Source organism: Dinoponera quadriceps, unplaced genomic scaffold (assembly GCF_001313825.1).
Source record: "Dinoponera quadriceps isolate SergipeBrazil2010 unplaced genomic scaffold, ASM131382v1 scaffold1476, whole genome shotgun sequence".
NCBI classification, from domain to species: domain Eukaryota; kingdom Metazoa; phylum Arthropoda; class Insecta; order Hymenoptera; family Formicidae; genus Dinoponera; species Dinoponera quadriceps.
In genome coordinates, this window is record NW_014555863.1 from 1,005,121 (window position 1) to 1,027,558 (window position 22,438).

Sequence of the window (22,438 nt, forward strand, 5' to 3'; positions counted from 1 at the left end):
ATATATATGTGTGTGTATACACCTTCGAGCGGATATATGGCGAAATAAACAAGATAATAAAACCGAGGGAAGGGCGGGGGATGGGCGGGCGAGGAGAGAGAGTCGTTTGCGGATATGGAAACGATTGCGGAACTTCTACCATTTTGTCTTGTATCTTTAACTTACTGAGAGATTACGGATGTACAAGTGTGGGATTAGCTAATCAGTCTTGTGTTAGAGGCTCGTTATATGTCTAGACTCAACTGCATTGCATTGCGTTGCTCGTATAAATTCTTCTCCTATAGCTCATTCGTTTACTAGGACTTTGCCATCCGTTATGAATTATTTCACGATCGCGACGGACGCATATTCTCGCCATCCGACCGGGGAGGGTCTTCTTCCCGTCCGTCGCGATCGATCTGGTTTCTTTTTTCTCACCGGGCTAAAACAGTCTACGTTCTCTCGTCTACTCAAAAGCACGTGGTATGCCTCTGAATTTCGGCTATTTCGTGGAGCGACGCTGAAACCGAACCGCCCGGCGGCGGGCGCGGTGATTACGCGCACGTGAGAGAGAGAGAGCTGCTGCGGAGGATCCTGCTTGCCGAGCGGCAAACCCGGCGGACGCTAACAACTATTGCACGGTGTGGAAATTCATCATGACTCATGACTACGAATTGCACGGTGTGGTGAAATCCTTACGGGGATGTAATGCGTTGACATTGCCGATCGAAAAGGAGCGATATCTATCGTTGATTGAGGAGAACGCGTCCTTCTTGGAAGACGCTGACGGTGGCGATGAGTGATCTCACACGCCGGCTCCACGAAATAGTATTTCATTAGCGTCGGTCCACAATAGGTATTTTATTTAAGCCTTAAGAAACTGACCAATCACAATCGGATACGAAGAGAATAATTAACCGTGATTGGTCAATTTCTCAAGGCTCAAAATATTTATTGCGGGCACTGACACTTACATAGACGCGTAGCCTATGTTATATGTTATATGTACAAGGTACGTCGAGAAAGTTTCGGGACAGAGCTTCGGCGATGACATACAAAGAAAGGGGAGATCCTAAGGACTAAGTCACTTAACGTCGGCTTCAGAAACGTTAATGCGGCGCTCGAGTTTGACGGAGATTAGAATGATGTCAGACGGCCGAGTTCCTTCTTTCGCGGGCTCTATTACGATTCTCGACTCGCGCTCCGTCCCGAAACTTCTCGCACACACACACGGTATATAGCTTTACTTCGTGTTGGTTTGCTTTGTTGGATGTCTATACATTGCGCTATATTGTCTAGATAAATAGGATGAGAAACGAGAGTAGGGCGCCGTTCAAATTAACATTCGACGTATCCTTAGCAACACCCTTAATTTGATCGTGGTGGTTTCGGAACTGACGATACGATATTATGACGTCAATATCGAAGACGATAAAGCAGTGGACTGACCACGCTCTCATTTCAGTATTTCGCTATGATTCGTATGATAACACAATTAAAGTGGATTTTCTATGGAGTGTACTGTGAACTCAATGTGTATCGCGTGAACGTTCGCCGGCCGAACGCTCGCTACCGAAGAGGTTTTCAACTTGAAGAATTCCTTACTCTCCAGTTCTCTTGTTATACATCAAGCAATTGGTGGATTCAGAACTTTAGGTCAACTGATATTGTAAAGTCGAGAAACATTAAAACAACGTAGAAAACATAAATATAATAGAAATTTCTAAATTAGAGGAACGCGCGATAAATGTATACATATATATTTTGTATTTGCTAAGTTGACTTATTCTGAATCACCTTCTACATTTATATATATGTGTGGTGTGTGTGTGTGGGTGTGTGTATGTGTGTGTGTGTGTGTGTCTTCCAACAAATATATCGACTCTATGCTATTGTACGAATTTGAAGCCTAAAATCGTACAAAGTGGCGACCAGGCGCACAATTCACATTTTACATATTTTATATAATTTATGAAATACGTTATCTCTCTCTCTCTCTCTCTCTCTCTCTCTCTCTCTCTCTCTCTCTCTCTCTCTCTCTGCGAACAGAACATTGTACCAACATATCAATCGACCCAATCGCCAATTTGTTTCGCTATATTTATTACAAGGTCGGAAAATGAACCGATGCTTTACAAATATATAGTACTTAGAGCAGAAACTAGCGTACCTTTTTTGCGACTGAAAATTAAACGAAAATTCTATGATACAAACAATCAACCAGCTCAATTCTTTGATACACACGCTTACACGCTAAATAGTGAATGGGGGAGATGGGCTGTCACATATTTGTCAGCGAGTATCCCATCATGGCATGGCACTGCCACCCCACACGGAGATATCCGCAGTTTTCTTCTCACAGTGTATAGCCCAATTTCGAGGAGAGACGTTTGGCTTAAACCGGAGCTCCTTATGCGACTCCGCGATAACGGATGTCTTCAGCTGAAGCTAAATTTCTCATATTAACGTACGCTACTAGCGATAGCTTCAAAAAGACAGTATCTGATATAAATATATTCGCTCTTTCTCCGGCATGCATCGCGCAACAAATATATAATTAGCTGTACACGCGTAGCAATATTTTAATTTACATTTAGAGAGACGGAATTAAGACATGGTAACACCCGTATAAGGAAACTTCACTTGTTTGTTAGGACCTGCACTCGATTACGTCTAGAGCATTTAAAATGTAAAACCTATGAGTACAACTTATGTTAGTCTAAAAGAAGCGCAACGCGAGCGGCGAAGTGCTTCGCGCACACAAGAGAAATGCCCCCCCCCCCCCCCCNCGGCGTCTTTCGCATGCGCGAACGCACGCGCGTTCTCAGTGCGATTCTCTCGAAACTGCGACCCAGTGTGCTTATTAATTTGGCACAGACACTGCCTTTTTGTTGATATATACTCGTGTCGATATTTATTCACCGAGGACAATCAATTTCCAAGTTGTCTCATGTACATGCGTTCTCTCCGCGCCGAAAGGGCGCCGATTAACGTTGCAGGGCTCAACGAAGCTACGTGGTGGTGTTACCGATGTAACCGTTATTCAGTGTTCCCGGCTTGTTCACATACTCGCCCATGCTCTTGCTGTCGCTCTTGTCACCGTTAATATCGATATCAATAGCGTCCATAGACGGAAAGTTCACGTGCAAGGGGGTGGTGGTGATCTCCCCCTTCTCGAGGCCCAGCATGATTTCGGGGCTCCGATTTTCGTAATCGGGACTACCGCGGGGCTTCTTACACGAGGGATTCGGACTGTCGAGGAAGCTTCGCTTAACTAAACTCTGAGGACTCGCGGACTTTCCCAGGGATGCGTGACTTACGTTACTGCGGGATGTACTTTTGTTATGTATAAAAGGCGAGCTCTTGACCGATTTAAGGCTGTCCTCTACGAAAGGCAGGTTCAACGTGTCCTTACTGGATGCGAGCGAATCCCCGGAGACGCCGTCGAAATCGTCGAAGCCAGCTTTGAGAGGTACCTTCGACGAGTTCATGTCATGGAAAGAGGAAACGGCCTTCGAATTTTCACCGTACGCGTTTATGTAACGCGGGCTCGTGTCGTCTTTAATACTGGTAGGCTCAAAACTCGCGAAGTCGCCGAAATCCTGACGCAGCGGCGAATCTTCCTCACCCTCGATCTCCTCCTCCCGCAGGTCTTGCAGAGCGGCCATCTCTAAATCTCTGTGCAGAATTGATTTCAAGCGTGAGATTTGAGCGTGCGAAGTATATATTTCGAGCGAATTACGTGCGACTCAACATAGGTTCGTGTGCGGACTTGGTTAGGTGGGACGTGAGTAGAGAGTGTGTGTGTGTGTGTGCACATGTATGAGTGTTCAGAGTGAGAGATTTTTGCGATAAAATGAGATTGGAGGAGATCTTGTTTTGGAAGGAGTTTTTTTTCAGTAGTAAAGAGAAGGAGTTTGCGAAAGGTAAGAGCAGCGAATGAGCGGGAAAAATGGGATAAGCAGAATAGGCGAAATATAGCTAATAAAAATACTGAGGTAGACGAGAAGTAGAGGTAAAATCGAGATAATAAAGGAGTTTGATAAGAGGCAATTTTATTTGGTATCGTGTACCAGGATGCTTTTGCGCATGTGGTTAAGGTGTGGCCTAACCGTTTCGGTTGATACTACGTTAGACTTTGCTAGAAAGTAGAGTAGTTTTGACAGATTTCTGGTATGTAGCCAATACGCGCCAAACAAAATTCATAGTAAACAACGTGTTTTTATATGTTAATTGCTTCTGTTTTTAAAGGTCACCCGTCGTGATTATCAGTTAAATAATCAGTACTTAAAGGTTAAGTAGTAATTAGGTCTTTGAAATATTTTGTCGTAGAATACTAATCGCGTAAACAGCAAAGAACCAGTCTATTTTAATGTCAGTAGTGGTACATAGTAGTAGTAGGGAAAGAGGTGAACAGTGATTGGCAGTTTTAGAATACATTTCTATTCTAAGCCGTTTCTTGATGCAAAACCAACACTTGTAGAATTCTCTTTTTTCTTTCTTTCCTTTTTTTTTTGTAAAAATTAGTCATGATTCTACGTAACAAGAATACATATAGTTATATTGGACAAATAAAATATATTCTGTTCGAAATAAAATATGAAATACTGAAAATATTGAATTGAAACAACGGAAATCACAGTAATTGACCTCGTGTCATAATGATTGGCAGATTTATCACAGTAATTAGCATTCATTAGAAATATGTTAAATAAAAAAATATGTCACAATTTAGAGCTAGTTTATCGACCGAAACTCAAAATTTAAGTTGCGCTGTTAAACGATTTATTGGATAAATTCACTGCCCACGCACACCAATATATCGGAAGCCTCTGATTATAATCTAATAAATCAACACTGTGACATAATCGAATACTCTTCGATAAACCATTTTCTCTCTTATCAATAGCTGCACATTCGATAATACAGTATATATTTAGTTAATCTTAAATTTTATATTTAAATGTGGCAAACATTAGATGGGGAAGTGTATATAAAGATAGACATATGGTTAGAAGAAGATGCCAAATAATTTTATATTAGGTTAGGAATTAAAAGAATGCGTAGGAATTAAAAGAATGCGTAAGGAATTAAAATAAATGCGTATTAATAGATTTGATAAATAATAAAGAGTATATTTAAAAATAAAAAATTATATAATTAAAATATGGGCAAAAAGTTTGTTAAATGAAAGGCAATGTAAATATATAATAATTGAAGATTTTAAAGAGATGCGATAGAGTAAATATAGAAATTTATGATGTATTAGAGTGATATAGTATAATATTAAAGTAGATGAATGAGTGTGATAAGGTAACTGTAAACCCAGTTCCCTTCTCGGCTAAAAGCGAGGGAATAAAAAAAAAAATATATATATATGTATATAGGTTCATAAATGCGCTCACTTGTCATTTTGCGGTGAATGTGAGCTATTTTGATTTCGAGCTTCGATCCCTGCCGAGCTGTGGTAAAAGCTAACACTCTCAAAGGCCTCTATATTAACTTCTTGCAGCAACATCGTCGCGATGTCTATGAAGGTAGGTCTTCTCGTAGCTTTATGACTCCAAGTGCGCCTCATTAAGTTATACAGCGAATCGGGACAATTTTCTGGACGTTCCATGACCCCTCCTTCTATCACATAACGCAACACCTGTAAATAACATCATAGCGAGTTAGAAAAAAATGCCAAGCCATCAAGACAGAGGTTTGGTCCAGTCGTGAAGGTTATTTTCACCTGATCGTTTGACAAGCCTTGATACGGCTGCGAAGCCAGCGTTACCATTTCCCACAGAACGACTCCGTAACTCCAGACGTCTGAAAAACTGGTGAACACACCGTCCTTCAAACTTTCCGGCGCCATCCACCGGACAGGCAGGAGCCCCTTGGTTCCTTTCCTATAGTAATCGGTCTCGTATATGTCCCTCGTCATCCCGAAATCGCCGATTTTCACGGTGAGGTCCTCAGCTACCATACAATTGCGCGCAGCCAAATCTCTGTGGACGAATTTTTTCGCGGCGAGGTAAGCCATGCCGTCCGCGATCTCGATCGCCATTTGCAAGATCCTCTTCAACGTCGGCGGCTGCCTGGAGAAATTCTCGCAGACGTCCGGCCGGTGGCTCCTCAAGTATGTCTTCAGATCGCCGTTCACCATCAATTCCATAACAACCAATGTAGGCTGGCCCTGCGACACTACGCCCAGCAATTTAATCACGTGATGAGTGTCGAAGGCCCTGCGGTACACAGAAACAAATCAAGTGAGTCAGGATCCAAATTGAACAATTGCGAGGAAAGTGCGCGAGCGTTATTGACGGTTTTTCTTCCTTACTTCATCACGGACGCCTCGTTGAGAAATTCTATGCGTTGACGATCGGTCGCATTCTCGTTCACGGTCTTCACGGCGCATCGTACTTCCGGCTTGCCCTTGACGACGTCCCTGGCCACCCCCTCGTACACCATTCCGAAAGAACCGTTCCCTAACTCCCGCAACAACTCGATTTTCTTTCTGGGCACCTCCCACTCGTCCGGCACGTACACGGTGCTCACGTATTCCGGATTCACTGTCGCGATCAGTCTCATACTAGCATTTCCCGATAATTTTCTTCTACACACGTGAAACACCCCCATTAAAACGGGTATCATGATGATGCAAAAAAACGACAAGGACAAAATCCAGAATGTGCTGATCGTGCCGTATTCCTCTACATAAAAATATCTCAGCTCGGTATACGCGCCGTTCCCGGCCAAGCTCGTGGCTCGGACCTTTACGGAATAATTTCCAGCAGGGAGGTCTTTCAAGAGGTACGAGTTACCCGCATTGGTAAAATCGCGTCTTGTAATGCACACCACCGTTGGCTTTATCTGTACAATATAGGAAACAGGCTGCATTTAGGTGAGATATGATAAGGGGCAGTACATATTAGATAGATGCTAAATTACGACGGAAATGAGATATTTCTCTAAAATTTCCTCAAGATACTAATTTAACTTGTTTTTTTCTTCTCTTTTCAAAGAAATCCTTCGAGAATACGTTGCCTCCCTTTCTCCCTCCCTCCCTCTCATTCTCTCTTTCTCCCTCGGAGCGTTCTCACTCGAATTGCGGTAGCGAAAATCTAAGATGTATATTACTCACATTTTTTATGTCTATTCTTTTGTATTCGATTTGGTACGTGACAATTAGGCCATTGGGTTGAACTGGCTCGTCCCAAAACAACATGACCACGGTGATACTATTATTCTCGTTGGAGACGCTCAATTTGAAGGTGTTCGGTGGAATATTATCCGCGCTTTCCATAGCCAACGTTCGGTACGTTTTCATGCTTTTCGTCGAGCAATTCTTTATGTTCGTCCCGTTGACCCGTTCTCTACAGGCTTGAACCTCGATATCGTACGCAGCGAAGTGCCGGAGGTTCTTCATGACGTATGTGAGATTTGTACTCGGTACCAATACCTCGAACGCAACGTACGTTCCATTCTCGATTTTGTTACTACTGCTTTCCTCGTTCTACAAACACAGAATATACAATAAATTACATCTAGCTGTAAACAATAAAAACAAAGGCGAATGATTAATTGTAACCGACCGAATTATTACTGCTTATTTCTTACTGATATTTTTACCGTAAATTTTACTAATTTCTTAATCGGTTTAGGCGTGTCGCGCGGTGAGGTCGTGATCGTTTCTAAAACATCATTTGTCGAATAAAGACAGGCACGTAATGTTGTCTTCCCTTTATTTCCTCATTTATCAATTTATGAATCGATTTGATCGAAAGATATCGCCACGACGCGAATATCTCGAAACCAAATCCGGGACTCTATTATCGCGCCTTACCTGGTCGTTGTAAAAATCTCTGGATTGTCCCAGTGTTCCCTTGGTGTCGCGTCTCCTACGCGAGCTCATTCGTTTCACGTAGACTTGATTATGCAAAGCATTCTCAAAGGCGATCGAACTGGAGACTTCTTTTTCACGCATCGACTGATCCGTCTCGCGATCCGCGCAATCGCAAGTAGCTACGTCGGGCAGTTTCGTCGACTGATCTCTCTCCTCTTCGGCGCGCTTCTTCTCCTCTTCCACCATGACAGACATTGGTTTTTTCTCAGGTAATAACATAGCTGAAATTAAAAAGAATTATCTATTGCCCCGTCGTGAAGTCTACCGAGTAAACAACGAGTTAATCGCGACAACCGTGGTATACATTTCTAACGAAACTTCTATTTGTTATCAGAATTAGGGCTCCCAAATATTTCGGATCTGGTTATCCGGATATCCATGATTGCTTTCGATCCGACCGCTCAAATTTTCACTTCAAGTAATCCAGATAATTTATACATAGTCCGTCTAATAGGAGCGTGACCGAGCAAACTTCTGTTTAAAAACCATTACATCGAAAACTTTTGAACGAGCAGGTAGAAAAACTCTTCCCCTACGACGCATTGTACAAGCAACCTTTGCAGAGGGTCCCGGTCATTATCCGGCTTTCGCTAAAGAACGACGTATTTAATGAGTACCGGAGTGTAGGGGCAGACCGAGGCAAAACGAATCAATATAAGCTTTGAGACAATTGTCGTAAGTTTTTTTTTGTTTCAAATGAGTGCGAAGGAAGCTGGCACCGGTGGTAGCTGGCGTGATAAAACGGATCGTTCGAAACAAAAAAAAAAAACAATAACTGTCGCAGCAAAGTTTATATTGATCCGATTCTTCTCGGTAATCCAATTCGCCTCGGTCTATCCTACCGAGAATTCGAATGCCAAGAAGATGGTCCAAAATTTACCAGAGAGCATTAATACCATCTGCCGAAAAAAAACGAGCGGTTTCAAAGTATAGGTCAGGATTGGATCCTTCGAGAGGACAACGAACCCAAAACACTAGAGCCGCCTTTGCTCCCAGTGGGAGGAAGAAAATAATGTCGAAACGCTAATTCTGGCCATCGCATCATCATCACGCGAGTCCTGTCGAGGAGGCAATGGGCATTAATGAAGTTGCGTAGAAAAAAGTATACATAATGAAACGGATTCGTTCAATATAGCGATCTTATCTGGAGAGTGTGCTATAAAATTGGTGGAAAGTATGCCTGGAAAATGTCAGGCGATAATCAACAACAAGTCCGACTTCGGATCCGGATCCGACTCCGGCTTCGGGCTCGACTCTAGCTTCGGATCCGGATTTGAAGCGTTCGCATTTATCCGCTATCTCGGAATAATCCGGGTATCCGGGTAGTGTCAGTTCCGAACGAATATTGGAGCCCTAATCAGAATGTTGTTTCACAACTTGGATTCCGTCTGTATCGAGGAGGAATAAAATTCGGCGTGAATTACGTTCGTCACAGTAGTTCCTCTGGTCGATGAAATTCGGGTCGTCGGGCTCCCAGCGGCCGATTATCCGATAATGCGTCAAATTCCCGTTCGCGTGGAGCGGCGGTAACCAGGACATGACCAGTTCGCTGCTGGAGTTGCTGTAGGTCGACAGGGCCCTGGGCGAGCTCGGTGTGTCCGGCAGGGTCATGAAATACTTGACCATGCTCTGCGCGCCGGACCTCTCCGTGGCTATGGTGTAAGTCTTTACGTAGTAAGCGTACTGTGTGTACGGCTTCAGTTGGGTCAATATGTGAGTGAGAACAATAGGCCCTTGTAGGATCGTGCCGTTGTAGGATGGTGGTATCGGGCTCCCGGCGGATACGTCCTCGACCCTCCAGCCGTCGCCGCCGCACGCATCGCGGCGGTCGTACATCTTGACGTTCTGCTTAGGCGCTTCGATGAAGTAAACAACGTATCCCAATAAGGACCTCGTGTCGTGATGCATAAAGGCCTCCCATTCGATAATCGCACCTCTGGATGTCTCCTTCACCACCTTGGTCTGCAGCTCGGTGACGTTGCAGGCGACCTTGTCCCCGTTGCTGTTAGGCGCCACGTCGTAGTCGGTGAACGCGTTCAGCTTGGCCTTCTGGCGCAACGTCTCGATCTTCGACAGGCATAATTTCGGGTTGAAGTGGAAGAAGACTTTCGGGGGGCCCTCTTTGGACAAGATGGTGATGTTCTTGTGCGTGCTCCAGTCCCAAAGCTCCTGCAGGTTCTGATTATCGAACACAGAGAGGGTGTACTTGCCGTTCTCGAGGACGTTGCCGCGTATTATGCGTAAACTCTTGAGAAAGTTGAGGGATATCAGCGGAAAGCTGCGGACGATCTTCAGATAGCCGTCTATCTCCTCGATCATGTTCAAACTTTCCTCGAGCTCCTTCACGATGTTCTTCCCGCCGCGTATCTGTATCTCCAGGCTGCCCTTGATGTGCGTGCACCCGCGTAGCTTCTGCGCGGACGCGATGCTATCCACGTTCGTGGCGAAGCACTCTTTCAGGCACGGGCCCTCGCACTTCTTGCAGAACATCTTCTTGTCGACCTCGACGTCCATGTAACCGGGCGGACACTCGATCACGCAGCTGCCGTTGAATGGCTTGTACGGATAATTCGGGACGCTGTCTAACGCCTCACGCGGCTTCAACAAACGACGGCACTCCTGCTCCTCGACGCAACGTCGGTTCATGAACTCGTAAGTGTCGCTCGGGCAGCGATCCATACACTCGTCGTTCGCCACCACGTTCTTGCACACTTTGCAGTCCCTGGCGGTCGGTCCGTTGCATCCCCCCAAGCAGGAAGGGTGACAGCACGCTCCCGTGTTGTCGCAGGCGCCGTCCCCGCACTTGTCGCATACTGTTTGACAAATTGTTTCGTTCGATATTATTATTAACTTTGAGCCTCCCCCAAATTTCCTCTGCTGGTGAAATAACTGTTCCGTCGATATTACGGATTATCAATCCGTCTTAGGTGAAGCTATATATTTTCTACCCTAACTCGTGAAATAGTGTCTCACCAGCTGAAATACCAATATATACAATCACATGTAAAGCAAAGTCGTCGACGCTCGGATTTACATAAAATTATCCTTAAGAGATACATTCTTCTAATAAATACGAGATGGGTTGCGAAACTCATAAAGAAAAGTGTAACAACATTTCTGTCCACACATTGTGCATAATTATATACATTGAGAAAATCGTACTTCTCAGCGGCCAATTTTATTCGGACAACAGAATGTTCATCAGAAACGTCCTTAAGACGATCTTGTAAATTACAATATTTTACTCCCAACGCGATCGTTGTGTGGGCTTACCTTAAAGGGTTAAGGGAATACCATACTGTAAACATTTTACAGACAGGATATTGATTTTTTTCTGCAAAATTTATATCTTACCGGTTGCACAGAATTATATAAATGCTTTTACACAGTGAAAGTTCTCGCGCGAGAATGAATCGGAGCATTGCTCAGTACGTGGCGGAAATGGTTAAAAAATTCAAAGTGACTTCTCTAGCCGTCGGTTGGCGTAAATATTTACCTGATGCAAAAACCCTTCTGCAGCTTGTACGTACCAAACGTGTTCAAATATTCCAACCAGGAAAATTTCAAAGAACATTTTTGTACCATTTTGATAAAATTTACAGGCTTAAGAAGCCAATTTGCAGAAAAATTTTGCAAAATTTTGCAGAAAAATTTTCATGTACCTCGGTTAGATTTTTAAACATGATAAAAAAAGAGTAGCACACATTTATATTGTATTTACATTTACGTACGATCTATATGTATATAATCAGTGACGATAAGGTTGCAATTTTCAAGAAACATTTTTCCTATTGAATAAGAGATGAGTCGTGAAATTTGTGAAAAAAAATGTTGCAAACTTCTTGTGATTGCCATGCGAGAAATACAAAAAAAGAATATAATTATGTCAGTGTTTACTTTAATATAAAGTGTTGTATGAACAATATTTCGAAGATTATTCTTACGTTATCGACGCTTATCAAATTTGTTATCAACATTATTGGCATCCCCTTAAAAGAAATCTGGAGTCGTCCTATTTTACCAAATTTATTAGTGCTATACTCGTTACTGGCTGCACAGAATTAAAAATCCTTTTGCACAATTACAATATACTAATGTAGACAAGGACGGTTGACTTTATTCAGAAAACGAAAGAAAGTGAATAATAAAAATGTTTTCGTTTTTCAAACAAAGTCAACCATCCTCGCCCACATTAACGTGTGTATATTGTAATTGTGTAAAAGGTTTTTTTTAATTCTGTGCAGCTAGTAACAAGTGTAGTACTCTAACAAAGTTGCGGTAAAACAGGACGACTCCAGGATCTTTTTAACACGTGAATTCGCAGCTTTTCTCGCGATTATCAGTAACCGCACCCGGGCCTGATATTCGAGATAGAACACGGAAGACGGAAAGAAATATCGAAAAAAAAAAAAGAAATTCGATTAGACGTGATAATAACTTACTTTGTTGGCAGTGTTGTCGATTCCAGCACATGGTCTCACCGAGCTTGGTCTGCTTTTCCGGGCAACTTTTCTCGCACATTGGACATCCGTTCGTAAGTTTGTTGCCCTGAAAAAAAAAAAAAAAATGTGACTACACTTCCCATAATTATAAGCTCATTTGCACATTCACACGCAATTTCCTATCGATTTATCTGGATATATAATTTTCGTATCTTTTTTCTCGATGCTCTTGAAATTTCCTCGTGCGTCCACCGTGCGATTGCGACAGGCTTTATTAGATGTGACAGGTCAAAAAAGGCAGATTTTTCTTTTTATTGGAAAATTACAACTCTCGGGTTCCGCTTCGATAGCTCAACACGAAAAAAATCTCAACATGCTGAGAAGTTATGAAAAGATATTAGCAATTATAATCCGGCACATTTTGTTTACACTTTAGTGTAGACATAAGCTATTGACGCCGCTTTCTTGTCATTGCTTTTTCCGCAATCGACCTTTCCTGGATATTTTTTCTTATAACGCAGAATGACCCGATGAATTCATCACCATACATCTTGGAAAATATTCAAGGAAAAAAAGGAGATGTTTCAAACGTTATTAGCCGTGGCTAGGCCGTTGCGTACGGAATCGTGCGTTAGAAAGGAAGAGAAGGAACGAAGACATAGCCATCGCGAACTACGTCAATGTCAAGGTCGAAAAACAGATTGCGAAAGGTTCGTATCGTGGCCGTGCCACTTTGTCGTCTCTCCTCTTAGTGATACGATTTTTCCACGAGATATTCGATTCGGCGAATATCGAGAAGCGAAGACGTCGTTCGTGACGCGGTTAAGGTGGAAATTTACGACTCGCGCATTAATCAGTCGTGTCATCCGTGGATCGATCATTCTGTCATTTGATCATACATTCGTAGCCCAGACCGGGATTTCAAATTCACGTTAATAACAACGGAGGCTGGTCGTTACAGTGGCCGATTTCGGTCGCTTCGGAAATGTTCCCTTGGTGTAGAAAAATGTCGCGTCACGTCGCCCGTCCTCGTCGCATAGTTTCTCACGACTTGATTGCGCGCAATTCTACGGGGCGTTTACGGCGATTCGCGTGATGTGCGTTCGTTGTAAAGTAAATGAAGCAATTTCCAGCCGCTTCCGCCTCGGATTTCTTGTCCTTTTAACAATTCGCCGCCCGACAAGACCGCGCCGCTGTGTCGCTCCGCGCCGTAAAGCGTGACGATCCGCGCGAATATTCTCTCGTTCAAGCCGAGAGGCTATACTTTGGAGCGGAAAGGTATGTCGAGGCTTTTCGGGAAGACGACGCTATTATTATTATTATTGCGTTACTATGCTATTTAAACGCCCGTTGAATGCTGCCAATGATTATTTATTTACACGCGCGAAATGTCATTTGTTCGAGCGGTGAGAGATATGAGATGAAAGATACCGACCGTCATTAGCCATGGGACGATGCGAGGGAAAGTAAGGATTCTCAATAGTTGTCTCGGGTTTTTAGTAGCGCTTACCAATTTCTCGACCATCCGGGTAACCTAGATCTACCGGGTATCATATACCCGGTAATTGAATATATACTCGGGGAAAGAATTAGTCATATCACGGAAAATGTTATAAAAAAAAACGGCATTACTCATGGGTACCTCTAATAATTTGCTGGCGTATAACATATTTTATGCTATCACAATAGCCGATATTTGTTAAAACGCACTTTTACTTTTCAGCATTCTGAAACGTTTTCAAAGTATATTTTAGCATATAATTACGTATATACTGCTTCATTCTTCGTAAACTTGAGCATATTATTATACAAATATATGTGCATTTAAATTTGTTCGTTACTTCACATTTTCTTCTGGTGCAAATACATTTTAAGTTATGCAAAGTTACACGACTTTTTCTAGATCTTCATATCAAAGTAGCTACTCGATAATTCGATTCTAATTAATTTATAGTTCAATGTTGCATTTCTTTCTGCACCGCACTTCAGACTGACTGTGGGAGCTAATTCTTTTCTTCCATTCGTAGTTCAAAAGATAGAAGACAAGGGGAGAAGCTAGAGGGAGAAAGTAGGCGTAGCCCTCGAAAATTACTTCGAAAGTGCAAATAATTCCGAGCACTATAATAAATTACGGATTTCTCTGACGATAACAAGTAACAAATGCATGTATTGCGGACTCGTTTAACTATTTACTCGCTATTATTTTCTGGTTGCAGGAATAATATCCGTGAATACGGGTTTTTGAATTTTGGACAGATTTACCGGGCCCGTCAAAGCAACTCTCTCCCGCGATATCTGCCGAATCCTGTTGCAGAAACCATCGAAATCGAATTGGAGATACTTACTGATATGACGTACTCTCCCTTGCCAGCTTTGGCGATGATGTCCCAATCGATGGTATCGACGTAACACAACGACGGGTTCTTTTCAAATCGCACAGACCCACGTAGTATGGTGGTTAGCGAATGGAGACCGATCTCCTGCAGCTGCATCATCTCGAATGCCACTAGGGCGTAATTGACAAAGAGAGAATGCCCGCGGATGATCGTCAGGTTTGGAAACAGATGACCAATGCTCCTCAATCCGTTCACTCTGAAAAGACGAGCGACCGGAAGATAACGGTAGCATGCATTGCTAACGTTAGCTCACGCGGAAATACGTCTTCGAGTATGACTTTTTTTACCACGAGATTATACATTGAGGTCTGCGAAAGTTAGCACTCTGAAATGCGATTTTTTTTTCTTTTTATCAAATCTACGCGGCTGTCCACCGAATTATCCATACAAAGTTTTTCGGCTATTCGCAACAAAAAGTTGTAATCAAATAAAACAAAAAATTGGAAATAAATATTAACATCTGCACTCAGATGAGTGTTTGTTTCAACGTTCTTTTACGCGAGATATAATTGTGTCCTTGATTTGTCCGTCAAAAATTTAAGTTTGGCCACCTCACGAAAGGGAAACGAAGATTGTTATGAACAAACAAAGAAAACCGTCTTTATAAACACCGATGGATGTTTTCCTTAAATTACGTATTGGAATTGATTGTCCATGATTTGCCCACGTTTGTCCATCCATTCTTGTTTGTCCACCAAGTAGAAGCGAGTTATTATCAAACAAATATAAGAAAATAGACAATGACCATCACGAACATTCTTGTGTTTTCATTAAATTGCGTACAGTATTTAAATAAACGGAATCTCAATAAACATTTGAACGAATACTTATTTTTCAACGACAAATATTTATCATTATTATTAATCGCACCGCCGCTTTAGATGAAAGGGAAACAATGTTTTATTTCCATAAGATTACAAGATTATAAGGATGCACGTAAAGCTGGATTTTCAGAAACTTGCGTACACAATACGCTTTCGGATAATCGTACCTGAATAAAATAAGATATCCGGTGATCTCCACAAGTTCAGGAAAACTGATGTTGGCGTAGGACGCCTGGTTCGCCTTGTCGATCAGGAGAATTTGTACGAAGCCCTCGACCACTTGACATCCTTCCAGTCTTGAAAATTGATCCACGCTATTCCTTATGTCTATACTTTGGCACACTGCAACAGAAATGATACCATCGCTGAATCATCGACAAATTAGAAATGCGCGAGTGAATAAAACCGCGTATAAAAAATATGTAATTCGCGAATCAGCGAGTATAGTCATCGATCACTTTCCCTGAATTTAATTTTAGGGAAAAGAAACAACGCCAGAAGCGTTATTTCGCACTAAGTATATTACATAACAACGTCGCACAGATTCTGAAAACATCGTCGCAATCACGACTTGGTTTGTGCCGTAGAATTTAAGATTACGTTCACGTGGACAAATATATCGTCTATGTGATGTTTACACGGACCTTTTTCATGTGTAGACAGTATGTAAATTATGTAAAATATTATAAATTACATAGTACGTGCAAAGAAAAAGGATAAATTATTAGTCTAAATCAGCTTAAACAGTTCAAATATTCAATTTGGGTGTTAATTATGAAAATATTTAATATTAAAAATTGAAAAGTTGATATATGTACATGAAGGTAAACGGAAATTCTATCATTTAAATTCACCACAGTAGGTTCTCAAATAAGAAAAAGCAGTGTTCCGTAGTTCGTGATTATAATATGCATATTTCTTTTCTATTTTATCAGTATGAAATCAAGTTCGCCAAACTTCCACTATTGATTTTTCGTGGCATCGTAAAATACTAAAATTGTGTCGTTATGTTTAAATCAAATAATTTCACCAATTCTTCGTAGTGATAAAAAAATTCATACAGTAATATAAAAGATATACATGCTAATTAATATACAAATTATCATTTGTTTACCTATGATTTTTTGATAAAAACAAAAGATAAAAATAAGACCTAGAAAATGTAAAAAAGCTATCCCTTAAGTGTCGGCCTACAACAGGTATTTTAAGCCATAAGCCTTAAGAAATTGACCAATCACAGTCGAAGAATAGAAGAGAATAATTGACAGAAGAGATGAAGAGAATAATTAACAGTGATTGATCAATTTCTCAAGGTTTAAAGCTTAAAATACCTATCGTAGACCGACATTAATAGTTCACAGTTTATCTATTGTCTACACAGATGACATATGTTTACATTGTCTACACGCAGACGTATATTATTGTATTTTATGCGAAAACTCCCAACTCTGATCGCGGTCGTCGCATTAATCCAGCAAAGTTCGAGATTAACGAGGTCATGTGCAATCAATAAGTATAATAAGGTAAATGGGAAACTGATGATAAAGCATAATTCTCCCCGAGGACGAGCGTGTTCCTTAAAACGCTCAAGCCACGTGTGACACGCGGCAGCGGCCGCGTATCGTACATGCAAGCAAGCAACAACAGTAACAGCAAGAGCAAAGTTGGAACATTAAACCGTGATGTCTCCGTGCGTCCCCCTCGCTAATCGTCGTACTGTCGTTGGTACGAACGTAACGGAGCGTCGTTGAGTCGACGTGCTCGATTTTAACGGGAGACGCTAAAAATACCCACCGCGCCGCCAGCTGCCATCGGAAGAACAAACGGTGGAGGACACACGTCGCGCGTTCCTCCGCCGACGTTACTCGATTGGACGAATTATCGTGGCGCGAAGAGCCTACATCGTCTCGTCGGGATTGCTTTATCGAAGCAATGGCCGCGTTCAGCAGAGAAAAACTCAATATTAATTAATAATTATCATCTGTGACTGGAGTGATTTATTCTTTTAGATTCTTGATAAATCCAAGAGAATATGTCTACTAATCAGGAGCAATAATCGTTAAGCGTTTACTAAACTATTTTCTCTGCCGAACGCAAGCAATGTCACCGTGTATAATCGCATGATATTGCTTTTTATTGTATTTTGTATATTTGTGTTTATATTATTTATATGTATTAGGTTGTTCGGAAGGTTCGTTCCGAATCTTCCTATCTAAATTCAGGATGCGATATTTTATTCAAAGAGTAACTTTATTGAAGCAAATATATACCGCTTTGTTCAACGACCTTGGCCCATCTCTCGAGTAGCTACGTGATACCCTCGCTCCAAAACGAAAGTTTCCTACTGGCGAAGAATTGATCGAGGTGAGGACTTCCAAAGACCCGAATATTACGTTCCGGAGAAAATTTTTCAGAGAGAAATAGATAGTAACCAGATGGTCGCAAGGTCGGGAGAATACGGAGGATAGGAAGAACGTATCATTCCAAGTTCAGCAGCTTCCTACGGATAAACATCGCGATGTAAGGTCCGGTGTTATCATGATAAAAGACAATTATTCCACGCCTGTGGTCAGTTCAGGACGCTTCCGTGCGATGGTAGCCTTCATTTCGTCCTGGAGGCTGTACTTCGCTGCGTTGATGGTCTCGTTCGGCCGAAGAAGCTCATAATACCCTTAGATCCCCCTCGCTTGGTCTTCCTCGTTGAAATCGTCAGTTTCAAGCCTTTGATACCGCTTCCAAACTGTCTGATGGGTGACGCAGGCATCTCCATACATACGCATAGGACATCTCGTTCAGAATCTGCGAGGCCGTGAAGCCAGGTTGGAAGCATCACATGGCGAAAGCGGATCTTCTGGTTCTCCATCTCTCCACCTGATTTCCTGCCGAAATGATTACGACTTGGGAAGGCCCGCGAGGTTCCCTCGGCGGGAAGGTTTGTTGACAAAATCGTCTGGAGCGGTCTCGCTCTCACCGATTACCATAGCGCGAAATTTGAGAGGAACTTTCAACCAAACAACCTAATAAACAGCACAACACAAGCCGCATATCTTCACGGCGCGTTCGCTGTATCCCTCGCGCGCAACGATGTTAAGATAAAAGACGTTTCCTCCGTGAATAATCATTTTGCAATATGACTTGCCGGCGGGAGGCGAGGGGAAACGTGACGTGTGGGCAGCTAACCGTCGATTTATTCGCGTAAAATACTCGTTGCGCACTCCTCGGAGAATAACAACGGTCGTATCGCATAATAGCTTTGGTGGCTAACGTTGCGAGACCGTGCGTACGTTCATCCGCGAAACCGAATCCATAAATTATTTCGTGCTCAGGAATAACGAGCGGTTTCACTAGTTGTATCGGTCTTTTACGACCTGGCCGGCTGTCCGAAATATATCCGGAGCCGTCTGCACGTTCGCATAACGCGAATAACTCGCGCTAACGTCGATACAGCGAGTTTTTGGCAACGCGCGTTGCCAAGACGTCGCGCGCGCGCGCGATCAACAAACATGTCTCGATGTAATAGAAGTGTTGTCCGACATCTGCGCTGGCGCTGTATTATCGTCAACGACTGTGTCACGTGTTATCGCGATAATTAGTTCGTCGTGAAACGTAACACGCAAAAATGCGCCCGTGACGTCCGTGACTGCGGCGGCACCACGACGGCGGGGCCGGGGGCAATATAATCGAGACGCCCCAGCGGCGTCGACGCGAGGCCGAACGATGCCCGTGTGCGCGAGACCCGCGAACGTTTCATTCATAACGGATCGCAAGCAGTCGCGATGCTGTGCACGCGTACGACCGACGAGCGCCGGCCGTACGTACTATCCACTTGCGTATAACCTGCGCAGGTTGTACGCACACGCGGAATATCGACGGCCGAACGACAATCCCGTATGTTCGCCTCGTATTTGATTCTCTTAACGGGTGACGTTATTTGTAAAAATAGCCTACCAAGCTCCCCGCGAAAATATATATAGTATATAGATATATTATGTATCATATACTTATATATTGTATATTATATATTTATATAATATGTAGCCAGTCACGAAAAAATTGCAACGCTTCTATTCAATGACTTCTTTGCGACGTATCTCAGATCCAATGGGAAATTTATATATATAGTATATTCTGAGAATATATATGTTAAAAGACTAATTTTCCTACTGGACACGGGCGTTCTAAAACTAATTAAAAAAATGTTCCAATCTTTTCATGATTGACTATACATTATACCAACAAAATTTATGAAGTTTATTCTCTCCATAATACATTTCGTTGACGTAAATAAAAAATATATCGTCAACGATAATAATGTGTGTGTCAAATATTTTGGTAGCAGTTACAAAAATAAATTTTTCACTGAGAAATGATAGCGTTAACGTGTCCACTATGGGTCTGGAGGCGGCACGTATTTTACGTGTAGCTGAAAAACTGTAGCCGTATGTTCCATTTAACAAGCGAAAGATGAATGGAAACGTACTTGAAAAGGGGAGCAAAATTATTAATACGTTCCAATTCGGGAATGTTGGTCGGCGAAAGATTAAGCGACCACGGTCTAGATCAAAAAAGAATGAAATCTGTTTGCGCGAAGAGCTTCTAAAATTACGATAAGAAAACAATGAGATAGTCAAACGAAGCCATCTGTGTTTAAACTTGGTACGGCATCTTTAACGAATGCATCGCTTCCCTTCTATAATTAGGCCTCGTATGTATGTGTGCAAATAACGTTCATAAAGCTGCGCGAAACAAGAAAATGACAACTGCAACTGTCTCCTCGTGTCTCGACTTATTAATTACGCGTAATCGCCTGTAAATGTTAATTGAGACTGACGCGGCGCAGCCTTTTTCAAATAGTCTCGCTTTATCACTTTCACGTCAACCGGACGTCGTAAGAATTCGAACTTGAACGATAATCATTGATAACATTCTTCCACGATGTTTGTTCACGACGCGGCAGGAAGGCCGGTTTCGTCCATCCAACGGCGATACAGTAGCGACCGCCGATGGTATTCTACGTAGTCGAAGAAGAAGAAAAAAGGAAGACAATCAGCAAGTCACTTCCTCGCGCGTCTATCATATTTCGCATCGGAAGGAACTGCGGAATCATGTGCGGAGACACACAAGGCGCGACAAAATCGCAAGGTAGCAACACGTGTCGCGAAGGTTGCGCCTTAGTACGCGGCCATAAGGAGATACAAAGGGATGCACGGACGAACGTACGTACGTACGGAGGGACGGGATTCGTTGGTTCTAGGTAGCCTACTTAAGAAGTTGCAACGGCCAGCGCATTCCGAACACTCTCTTCAAGGTTGCTAGCCATTCACCCAAGATCGAAGCACTCGGATGCCCTACGCGGCAGTGTGCGTGTGCGCTTCTCACTCACACGCCCGCGTCCCGATATACTCTGCTACATTCCTCGACTTGGCCGGCCGCGATCGAGAGAAACCGTACATGATGATGATACAGTCGACGCGCTAGCAATTCCGCTTCGACTGATTGCTACTTTGTATTCTCGGTAAGGTCGGCCGCACGACCCAAACGCGAGATGCTACAAACACCGTCGGGAATGTCGCGTGGAAGCACGATACCCCCCCTCAACGACCTGCAATATCGCGGAGGACGATAAACAATCCGGGACAATGTTGCTTTCCAGTGCGGCGAAAACGAGAGAACGAGTGAGAGAGAGAGAGAGGGAGGTTCCGTGTTACCCCGCGCGTCGCGCTCACTTCCCCATAGAGCGTTTCAGCCGTTACACAGGCTTATCTCGGTTCCCGAGCCGTAGTCGTTTTTCCCCGCGGCAAAGTAAATTGCATAAATTAAATTTGCAAACAGCGGGGTTACCTGCACGCTCCGTCGACAGCAGGGGGAGAGGCATATCCCCTTCCTGGGCTCGTAATTCACACAGCCTCGTTGTGCGGCCGTGTATCGAAGCCGAAAATTTGCTCGTAAACTAGTAATAGCAAACGGGAAATAAGCGACGGCTCGAAGCGCGACGGCGGAGTCGCAGAGATTATAGACATCAAAGCGGGATCGTGTGGCATGTGCTTGCTACATTGTATCCCTGGCAAAACCGGCTGCACGGCCCAAGCAGGTCGGAAGATACACGGTGCAAAAAGTAGGATGCCCCGGCACTGATGACCGCGATGTATACGGTACACACGCGAAATTGAACGCGACGAAACTTTGTTAACGAATTTAATCAAATGGTGATTTAATGGCGCGAGTCGTGTCCTTGCGTTTAATTACCGGGTCGCATTGCCGTCCGGTTGTGATTAAATCGGCAAAATTACGAGCGAGCTGACTGTGTGTGGTTGAGGAATCTTCCCCCTCCCCCCTCTCTCTCTCTCATACACTCGCTGTTGATAAATATTAAACGCTAAATATTATCGTATGTGATAAATATTCCAACGAGATCGCTGGCATGAAGGATTGATGGGGAATCGGACCGGGTTAAATTAAGATTAAACGAAGTCGCCGAGACTCTTATGCTGCATTACGCGCTTAAGGAGAAATAAATAAATACATAAATCAAGTGACTCTTTCTTTTTTGGAACTTTTAATAACCGCTGTTTTCGTAGCTCATTTTTTCGCAGTGTAAGCCGTTCATTCTGTGCGATCATTACTTTACGAAGGTTCTCCCCGGCTGAACCGGCTGCGAAGATGATGCGCAGCATAAAAGTCAAGCGACCGTACAGTTACGGTCGACTCGATATGATCGAAGGAATGAACAACGCAACAGCCAACAAAGAACCGTCTGAAAATGTCTTCGGCCTTACTTCACGCGTTCACGGGATAAAGCCGCGATACAAAGTAGAGCGAGCAGACACAATGCGAGAAATGTCAATCGTTCCAGTTAAACTTCCCTGCGACAAAACTTCAGGATCGCTCGAATGTGACGGATAAAAG

The 22,438-nt window shown here is 43.1% G+C and overlaps 1 protein-coding gene across 4 annotated transcripts in view; it reads right to left on the reverse strand.

The window, feature by feature from the left end:
- Positions 1 to 17: 17 nt before the first annotated feature.
- LOC106745616 (insulin-like peptide receptor) overlaps positions 18 to 22,438 on the reverse strand; it is a 50,570-nt gene continuing 28,149 nt past the window's right edge. For 3 of the 4 annotated variants that reach the window (XM_014621384.1, XM_014621387.1, XM_014621385.1), the window contains 10 exons: positions 15,700 to 15,874; positions 14,658 to 14,904; positions 12,313 to 12,418; positions 9,295 to 10,683; positions 7,811 to 8,091; positions 7,109 to 7,480; positions 6,305 to 6,837; positions 5,714 to 6,209; positions 5,385 to 5,629; positions 18 to 3,657 (listed from right to left, as the gene is read on the reverse strand). In XM_014621384.1, coding sequence (XP_014476870.1) covers positions 2,991 to 3,657; positions 5,385 to 5,629; positions 5,714 to 6,209; positions 6,305 to 6,837; positions 7,109 to 7,480; positions 7,811 to 8,091; positions 9,295 to 10,683; positions 12,313 to 12,418; positions 14,658 to 14,904; positions 15,700 to 15,874 — 4,511 coding nt within the window. In that variant the 3' untranslated portion in view covers positions 18 to 2,990. The remainder of the gene's footprint in view (positions 3,658 to 5,384; positions 5,630 to 5,713; positions 6,210 to 6,304; positions 6,838 to 7,108; positions 7,481 to 7,810; positions 8,092 to 9,294; positions 10,684 to 12,312; positions 12,419 to 14,657; positions 14,905 to 15,699; positions 15,875 to 22,438) is intronic. The other variant, XM_014621386.1, reaches the window with a different exon arrangement.